At 25.4% G+C, this 10,413-nt stretch overlaps 1 protein-coding gene across 1 annotated transcript; it reads right to left on the bottom strand.

Moving 5' to 3' along the window:
* Positions 1–1,897: 1,897 nt before the first annotated feature.
* Positions 1,898–3,632, bottom strand: LOC112755043 (NAC domain-containing protein 83). Its single transcript, XM_025802930.3, has 3 exons — positions 3,145–3,632; positions 2,589–2,845; positions 1,898–2,361 (listed from the first exon to the last, which is right to left on the bottom strand). Exons 1-3 carry the CDS (start codon positions 3,488–3,490, stop codon positions 2,152–2,154), a joined length of 813 nt encoding a protein of 270 aa, XP_025658715.1. The 5' UTR covers positions 3,491–3,632; the 3' UTR covers positions 1,898–2,151.
* Positions 3,633–10,413: the final 6,781 nt, after the last annotated feature.

Here is a 10,413-nt window from a genome sequence, read left to right on the forward strand (position 1 = left end):
AATTATTCAAATGGTAAAAATTAGTTAAAGATAAATTATAAAAAAACACTTTAACATTCAGATAAATAATTTGAGACTAAAAATAACATTTATTATTATTATTATTATTAAAGAGCTAATTTAATTTGTAAAACGTGGACAGCATAGAGATTTAGTTAGACAAGAATCTTATTCTATAGAAGCATAGGTAGGGGTTGCGTTATCCAAGCTTGGAAGAGAACCATTATTATAGAAATGTTTTGTGGCTTATTGTTCCCTTCTACTCAACCAACACAATTTTATTTTTCTTTTTTGTTCCTTGTTCACTTTGCTAACTCAACAAACGCCAAGTTTTATATTTCAAATATTCTCTTATCACATCCAATTTTTATTCAGTGCAATGCATCAAGAAACAATAATGGAGTATTATATATAGTCCGCTAGCAGAAATCAATACAAATTTAATCCAATAATTACTATAATTTTTAAGCCACCGATTATATCTGGAGGATAAGAAAGCCAACTTATTATTAGTTCGCATTACCTACAATACTTTAGCTGCGTTTGGTTCAATTTTTTTTTTCACAGTTATTTTTTTTATAAAATTATAAAAACAAAAAATACTAAAAATAAAAACAGAAAATAAAAAATGCAAATCAAATACAATTGTCTGCAAGAGTGATACATAAGCTATTTACTTAAAAAAAAAAGAAAAAAGAAAAACTTAATCTTAATGGCTTTTACACTGTTGGAGTTAAGGTTCTTTAACACAAAATATTCAATATAAATTATGCATGTCATTATATTATTGAAACTGGTTCAGATCTTATAAATGTCTCTTGCATATTTAAGTCTATGATCTATCAACCCTTATTTCACTACAAATATTTTCTTTAAAATAATTTCTAATAATTAATGTCTTTGATTCAAAAGATGAAGTGTTCAAATTTTAGAATGATCCCTTTAAATATAATAAATTCATATGATGTTATCTAATTGGTTGGCCGTATATAAAACACATGCTGATGGCGTATCAACACTAATCTATAATTCTATATAAAAGATTTACCCTATATTTTATTCCTTCCTTAACCATAAATACTCAACGATTTTTTACATATATATCTATCTTCTCTCCTTTTCATCCTCACTTCCATATAAAGTAGAATATCTCTCCCCTTTTTCTTTTTTCTTTTTCATTTATATTTTTTTTTTATACTCAAAAAGAAAGAATTTTATGAATGGGGTATTGAGTTCTCCTATTGAAAGAAGGATTCGAATCAAATTCATGTGCGGATGCGCTCAAAACAAAAATGTTACATTCAAATTAGTATCTGAGATATCAACTTAAACTTAAATATACTAAAGAAATTAAATAAAAAATAGATAAAGTTTATATCTAATTAACCTTAATAAACAAATTGTATTTCTTGAAATTAAAAAAAAAATTAAGCCACACTAACATCCTTGTGGTGATGCTTAATTAATTGTGTGCTTGCTTACTCATATGGCATCACTCATTTTATTCATTCATTTATTTTCATAAAGTTCATGATTATATAATACAGAACCCTTTTCCCTACTTTCATTGGATGCCTCCCTTTTGCATGTATTCCTTCGTTTATTATTACACTTTGGATTTTTTTTTTTTTTACCTTTTCTCCTTTTTTTCTTTTCCAACAAAAATCATTAGCCTTCTGAGGAACAAAAGCTAGAAAGAATTCCGAGCATAAATTTATAATGACCTTTTTACTTTCACCCTGTCATTATAATTATTCTTGACTTGAACAAAAACGCATATCATCATGATTTTAAATTGTAGTTGCAGTCATATTTATAATTGCAAAAAATAAGAGACTATAAAATGGTAGCAAATAAATTAAAGCATGTATATTTGCGAAGAGTACTACTAATAAAATTATGAACAAGTTGCTTCTTATTATTATTATAACCACCACCAAATGTTAGAGCCCTTGATCACAAAATAAACGCCCATATACAATTCTCATTTGCCTAATCTCTAATGACTAAAAAGAAAAAAAAAAGGTTGTTAATGGGTATCCAAAGGGCTCTAAATGATTTTTCTCATACTAGTAAATTAAAAGACCTATGCTGCAAGCAACTTCTATTAAATTTCCTAACTCATTTGAACAATTTTCGCTGCTCTAATAATTAACTTGTAACAGAGGATTCATTAGATGAAGTTGGTGAAGGAGGTCCTGTGTTAATTCCACTTATCTCATCTGGAAAATTCACTTCACTTGCTCTTTCTGCTTCTTCTTCTTCATCATCACTGCTTTCCTCGCAAGAAAACTTTGCCTTCTTGTTCCTCCTCTTATCCTTCTTCAGATATATTTTGTAGCCAGCCCATGACGACATTATCTGTTTCCAAAACCACATGTTATGAATATGAAATATATACCAAAATAATTATTCAGATAAGATAATGTGGCACATATATGGCAACATGATCTTTCATTTTGCATTTAGATTCTATCTTCTAAATAATGAACACAACTGTTATTGTGTCTACTATTTCTACATTTCTGATATGTTAGTCATGGTTATATAAATTGTGATGATTATTGTGAGATAAAGAAATGAATTACCTGAGAGGGGTTGAGAAAAACACGGAACTCAAACATAACCCACTTAGTTTTAAGAAATTGAGTGCGGTTCTTCTTCCTCCAAAAAACAAACTTGGTCTTGAACCCAATGAGTTTGTTGTTGTTATTTAGAAGCTCCTGATTCCCTTTCCCCACCCTTTTCCAGTGCCCTTTCCCTGCTTCAATCTTGTTATTGTCTTCAAACACACGCTCTTTCAGATCAAAGTAAAAGTACTTTGTCTCCAGAAACACCTTTCCACCTGAAAAACAAATATATCATTTCCAATAATTAAATCGGAAAAAGAGACCACAAAAGTAAAAAAAATTCATTCAAGGACATAACAGGTTTAAGGGCTCAAGAAAGGACTAACGGTAATAAAAAATTAAGAAAATGTTGATCACGTAATTTCTTTTTTTTTTTAATTTTTAATGAGTGTGAAAATACTGATTAACGAGGTAACCATAAACAACACTGTCATAGAAGATTTAATATTGAAATAAATAAATACATAAAGAACTGGAAAATATTATTTAAATATATATATTAATTTACACGAACCTGAAGGGAGATTCTTGGGCTCAGTGTTGAAGACATCGAAGACAGGAACAACATCAAAATCCAATGTTTTTGAAAGGGCCTTGTTTTTGAGGTAGCAAGAGACAAAAACCTCGTCAGAGGGGCAGAATCTGTAGCCAACGGGCAATCTAAGAGAAGCATAAGAGGAGTTTGTGGCCAACCTGTTATCCATCTCAAAGAAGAAGAAGAAGAAGAAGGGGGGTTTGAGTGGAACTCCCCTTTGGAAGAAGAAGAGAGAGGGATTTGTAGGATGAGACAAAGAGCAGTGTTGTTTTGTGTGTGAGGACAGAGAAAAGTGGGTGTGGGTTAATTTATAGATACAAGACATGCAGTGCTATCAAAGAGAGGTTACAGAGAGAGAAAGAGGCAAAAGTGGAAGGATCATAACTCCAATTATGACCCAGCAATATCCTTAATTCCTTGTTTGACTTTCTAAGGGACCTTTTATCTGCTTTTAATTTTATTCTCTCTCTCTTCTATTATGATTTATTGGCTTATAGCACTGGGGACTCCTACACGCTCATTAGTTAATTATTAATCATTTAAAATAGGATAAAGTATTAAATTGGTCTCTTACGTTGAACGTAATCTTAATCTGGTCTTTAAAATTTAAAATGTCTTATTCTTTTTAGTGATTTAAAAGAAAATAAACAACAACTAAAAAAAAAAATAAATAAATAAGAAACTACTTAAGAAAGACAGTCCTACTAAATACTACTCTCAAACTCCTTCCAAGGCAATGAAAGCTCTATTGGGGAGAAAGAATTCTCATTGCAGTCTTTGTCATGATATCTGCTACTGTATTTGCATCTCTCAAGATCAACTGGAGATCAACACGCCATTTTCAAGACATGATATCTCGAATTTTTAATACCAAATAATAAATAAACTCAGAGCAATCCTGTAAATTATTGACAATAGTAAAAACCTCCACACAGTCTGTCTCACAAATAATGTCTCTTTGTCTCGAGTCCCATGCTAAAAGAAAGCCTCTCCAAATAACAAACAACTCTCCTTGCAAAATACTACGACTCTCAATTGTTCTCAGACAGTCTCGTTGCCACCTTCCCTTCCAATCTCTGCTAACACAAGCAAAACCAACTCGAACACCATTGCCAGGATAGATGGCATCACAATTAATTTTAAAGGTACCCACTGAGGGGAGAATTCAAGAGCCACTAATGGTGGATGGGATAGACAGTCATTGCAACTCAAAAATATTTCGGAACTCCTTTTCCAAGGACAAAGTCATACCAATCACCTTGTCTGTGATCCAATGCTCGTGAGGATGAAAAATCTCGTTATTCCTCGAACACCAAATCTACCAGAGACCAGAAAAGAATCTAAAGGGACGCTGTTTGCTATTATGTAAGAACCAACTCATTAAATACACTGGTTGATCGGAGATCCCTAAAGCTTGCCAAACTAGTTGGGCTTTTAGACAATCCCGAATACAATGTAAAACCGATTCTTTGTGCTTTTCCGAAACATGTTGACGCCAAAACCAAAGCCAATTACCCCTATCCTCCCAACTAAACATCTTCTTACTAAGTCACAAATAACCACTACGAGCATCATAAACCTTTGAAGCCGACCAGTCTAACACCAACCGACCTCTGAACCAGCTTGAACATCCGGGTTATAGAGTTAATGTTGCTCTGCAGAGACTGATTCAGAGGAGAATATATATTCTCAAGGTTCCACTGTCCAGATGACCAAAAGGTCCAAGATCCTGAGATCCGAATCAAAAATGTGAACATAATCCATCTCCTGATACAGTCGCCCCTCTCTTCTCCATTTAGAAAACCAAAATTTAAAATGTCTTATTTGAATAAAAAAAATTCATTTAACTTTAATATAGTTTCACCGTAAAGTTAAAGTTAAATAATTAACAGAATATCCTACATGACAATAGTACAAAAACAACGTTGATAATATGGAGAACAAATACAAATTTCAGAGGCACAAAATCAACCATACATCAATACATTTATTTATCATTCTTCTTACAATTTAAATGAAATATTTTCTATAGAACTAAGGAGAATGATAAATCAATATATTGATGTATCTACGGTTAATTTTGTGTCTTTGGAGCTTGTATTTGTTCTCTAGGGCTGCGTTTGTTTATAGAGACAGGACACTAAGACAGAGACACAGATACACAAAATTGTGTTTGACAGAGAGGAGACAAAGACAATGTGTACAGAGATACTGAATTAGTGTATTTTGTGTCCATCCTAACAGGAAGGACACAGAGACACTAACAAAGGACACAACTTATTTTCTATTTTTTTTTTCATTATTCTTGTTAATTTTTATAATTATATTTTTTATTATTATAATTTTCGTCTCAAATTTTTTGAATGAAAAAAAAAAGAGAATAAATTAGATTTTCATAATTTGTTCTAGTTTATCACCAAACAAGATACAAGAACACAAAATTTTGTGTCTCTGTCCTTTATGTCTTGTTCTTAGTGTATTGTCTTGTTCTGTTCTCAGAAACAAACGCAGCCTAAATTATCGACCTTGTTCTTGTATAGCTGTCATGCCGGATATTTCGTTAATTATTTAACTTTGACCTCACGGTGAGACTACGTTGAAGCTAAATAATTTTTTTTTGGATTCAAATAAGATACTTTAAATCTTAAGGACTAAAATAGAATTACGCCCAAACGTAGGAGACCAATTTAATACTTTATCCTTCAAAAATAATAAATTCTCATGCACCTAACATTTCTCTTATAGTAGTGCTATAGAGTAAATTACTAAAATGATACTCGAAAGTTTTTATTGCTGACAAAAAAGAATCCCAAACAATACTAACGATAAATAAATTCTCGAAAGATTTAAAAATACAACAAAAAAACTAGATATCCAATATATATATACTAAAAATAAACTTTAGAGATTATATTTTGATACAAATTTTTGTAATTATTATTAGAAAAATAAATTATTTTTATTTTTAAATTTGATAATTTTATGTTAAGTGAATTTTAAAAAAATATTTTGAATTATCATATTTTTTGAAAAATAAAAAGAAGAATTTGAGATCAAATTTTGCCCCGATTTTTTTTACCTTTTAAATATTTATTCAAATATTGTCACAAAAATTTAAATCAAATAAATAAATTGTTTGCTGAATATAAAATTTTTTTATCACTTACAAAAATATAATAATTATTATTTATTTATTTTTGAATCATTCAAGAACTGTTTTGTTGATAATATTTTTTAAAGTTTTTTTTGTCAGCGGTTGAATTTTTTTAATACCAAATTAATAGTTAAATTTAGTGCAATCTTAATAAATATTTTTAGTATCCAAATTTAATTAAATTAGTCCAACTGAATCACACAATTTTTTTACTTGTTACTTTGTGTTTTTTTTTTTTTTTTTTTTTTTTTCTGATGTTGTTACTATAATTATATATATATAAATTTTGTATTTTCTACCTCTTTTTGTTTTTTATTCACGAGAGAAACAAACAAGAAGAAAAAAAGAAGAAGATGGAAAAAGAATTTGAGATGAAAATAAAATAGAAATATTTTTTGTGTTTTTCGTCTATAAATTTTTGTGTTTACTTTCAAATATTTTTTCCTAAATATTTCTATGTTTGTTATAAGAAATTATAAAAACATACTTAAATTTTAGTTGGATAATACAAAAATCATTTTAAATTGTATAAATTTTTGAGTGAAATAATGAAAAAGAAAAAATACACAAAATTTTAGTTCAAAAATGCAAAAAATTTAGTTGTGTAATACATAAATTATTTTGAGTTTTAAATTTTTTTTTAACTTGAATAATAAAAAAAAATATTTTTTTTGTTGAAAAACACATAAATTTTAGTTACAAAACACCGAATTGTAGTTGTATAATATATTAATTATTTTAAACTATACAGATTTTGAAGAAAGATAAAAGAAATAAAAGGAGGAGAGTGCGTATAAAGAATAAGAAAAAAGATACGTGTGTAAATAGAAATTTGTTAGACCTAATTATTAAAATATTTGGTCACTCAATATTTTGGTATGATCTATAAATAAATTTGAAGTTAAATTACTCTAAAAATTCTTAAAATTTTTTAAAATTTATGATTAGATCTTTATATTTTAAAAATTTTTAACTGAGTCTCTATATCAGTTTTAAATTTGTCATTAAATCCTTTCTAATAATAAATATTACAAAAATATTTTTATCTATCTAGCACCACTAGTGAATATATTTTAGCATATTTTATTAAATTAAATATTTTTAGAACTATAAAAATGTGATTATAAATTTAAAATTGGTGTAGGAGCTCATTTAAAACCTTTTAAAATATAAAATTTTAATTATAAATTTAGTAATTATAGAGACTAATAGAGTAATTTAACATAAATTTTACATCTCATACAAATTAAAAAAAATAATATTTGTATTATTTTTTATAATTTTTTATGATATAAAATTTTTTATTTTTTATTACTTATTTTTAATATAGAAAAGTATATATAAAAAAAATTGGAAGGATGATAACTCTAATTATGAACCAACAATATTCTTAATTCCTTGTTTGACTTTGTAAGAGAGTTTTTTTTATCTGCTTTTAATTTTATTCTCTCTCTTCTATTATGATTTATATTAGTACTATAAAGTAAATGATTAAAATGATACTAAAAAAATTTTATTATTGATAAAACGAAATTCAAAAGATGCTAATAATAAAAAATTTTTAAAAAAATTTAAAAATATGACAAAAGAAACTAAATATTAAATATATATTTTATAAAGAGACTTTAGAGATTAGATTTTGATACAAATTTTTGTAATTATTATTTAAAAAATAAAATTTGTTATTTTTAAAATTTGATAATTTTATGTCAAGTAAATTTTTTAAAAAAGTTTTTATTGTGAATTACTACACTTTTTGAAAAATAAAAAGAAGAATCTATATATCAAATTTTGAATCAAATTTTTTGTCTAAATATTTATTTAAATATTATTACAAAAATTCAGATCAAATAAATAAGTTATTTGTTAAACATAAAAGTATATTTTATTAAAAAAATATAATAATTATTAGTTACTTTTTTCACATTTTTTAATCATTCAATGACTATTTTGTAGATAATATTTTTTAATGACCTTTTTGTTGACGGTTAAATCTTTCAAGTACTAAATTAGTAGTAAAATCAAATACTCTATCAATAATTTTTTTTGGTATCTAAATTCAATTAAATTAGCCCAAGTGAATCATACAATTTTTCAACGTGTTGTTTTGTATTTTGTATTTTTTATTTCTTCTTCTGATGTTGTTACTATAATTTTATATTTTTTTGTTTGTATTTTTTTTTATTTTTTCTTTTTTCACAAGAGAATAAAACAGAAAAAAAAAAAAGAGAAGGAGAAAGAGAAAAATCTTTATATGAAAATGAAATAAGAAATTTTTTGTGGTTTTCATCTATAAATTTTTATGTTTACTTTCAAAGTTTTTTTTCCTAAATATTTCTATTTTGTTATAAGAAATTATAAAAAAACACTAGAAATTTTTCTTAAAAAATACTTAATTTTAGTTGCATAACATAAAAATTATTTTAAATTGTATAAATTTTTGAGTGAAATAACAAAAAAGAAAAATACACAATTTTAGTTGAAAATCCAAAAAAATTAGTTGCGTAACACATAAATTTTTTTGAGTGGTAAAAATTTTTTAACTTGAATAATAAAGAAAAAAAATATTTTTGCTAAAAAACACATAAACTTTAGTTACAAAACACCGAATTATAATTACATAATACATTAATTATTATAAATTATATATATTTTTAAAAAAGATAAAAGAAGTAGGAAGAGAAGGGTGCGTACGAAGAATAAGAAAAAAAGATACGTATATAAATAAAATTTTGTTAGATTTTATTACTAAAACATTTGGTCATTCAATATTTCGTTATGATTTATAAATAAATTTTAAGTTAAAATTACTTTAATAATTCCTACATTTTTTTTAATTCGTGATTAGATTTTTATATTTTAAAATTTTTCAACTAAGTCCCTACATCAGTTTTAAATTTGTCATTAAATTTATTTTAACAATAAATATTACAAAAATATTTTCATCTATCTAACACCACTAGTAAATATATTTTAGCATATTTCATTAAATTAAATATTTTTAGAACTATAAGATTGTGATTATAAATTTAAAACTAGTGTAGAGACCAATTTAAAACCTTTTAAAATATAAGAATTCAATTACAAATTTAGTAATTATAAAAATTAAGAGAGTAATTTAACTTAAATCTTATACCTCATACAAATTAAAATAAAAATAATGTTTATATAATTTTTTATGATATAAATAGTGTTTTTTATTTATTATTTTCAATATAAAAAAGTATATATAAAAAAATTGGAAGGATGATAACTCCAATTATGACCAGCAATATCCTTAATTCCTTGTTTGACTTTGTAAGGGGATTTTTTTTTATCTGCTTTTAATTTTATTCTCTCTCTTCTATTATGATTTATATTAATATTTAGTATTATAGAGTAAATTATTAAAATGATACTCAAAGTTTTTATTACTGATAAAACAAAATTCAAAATATGCTAACAATGAATAAGTTCTTGAAAGATCTAAAAATATGACAAAAAGAATTAGACATTAAATATGTATTCTTTAAAGAAACTTTAGAGATTAGATTTTGATGTAAATTTTGTAATCAGTATTTGAAAAATAAAATATTTTCATCCTTAAAATTTGATAATTTTATGTCAAGTGAAATTTTTTAAAAAGTTTTTATTGTGAATTACCACACTTTTTGAAAAATAAAAAGAAGAATCAATAGATCAAATTTTGCATCAAATTTTGTGTGCACCTTCTAAATATTTATTCAAATATTATCACAAAAATTTAGATCAAATAGATAAATTATTTGCTAAGCATAGAAGTTTTTTTTACTGGCAAAAATATAATAATTATTAATTATTTTTATCGTATTTTCAAATCATTCATTACAAAACACATTTTTAACTTGAATAGTAAAGAAGAAAAATAATTTTTTTTTGCTGAAAAACACATAAACTTTAGTTACAAAACACCGAATTATAATTGCATAATACATTAATTATTTTAAACTATACATATTTTAAAAAAAGTTAAAAGAAGTAGGAAGAGAAGGGTGCCAATGAAGAATAAAAAAAGAGATACTTATATAAATAGAATTTTGTTATATTTGATTACTAAACACTTGATCACTCAATAT

Source organism: Arachis hypogaea, chromosome 16, assembly GCF_003086295.3.
Source record: "Arachis hypogaea cultivar Tifrunner chromosome 16, arahy.Tifrunner.gnm2.J5K5, whole genome shotgun sequence".
Lineage (NCBI taxonomy): Eukaryota > Viridiplantae > Streptophyta > Magnoliopsida > Fabales > Fabaceae > Arachis > Arachis hypogaea.

Excerpts from the sequence above, each read along its gene's own strand:
- LOC112755043 (XM_025802930.3), bottom strand. The coding sequence starts at position 3,490 with ATGTCTTGTATCTATAAATTAACCCACACCCACTTTTCTCTGTCCTCA. Across the intron at positions 2,846-3,144 it reads GCCCAAGAATCTCCCTTCAG|GTGGAAAGGTGTTTCTGGAG; the intron begins GTTCGTGTAAAT and ends TTTGTTTTTCAG. Across the intron at positions 2,362-2,588 it reads TTTTTCTCAACCCCTCTCAG|ATAATGTCGTCATGGGCTGG; the intron begins GTAATTCATTTC and ends TTTTGGAAACAG.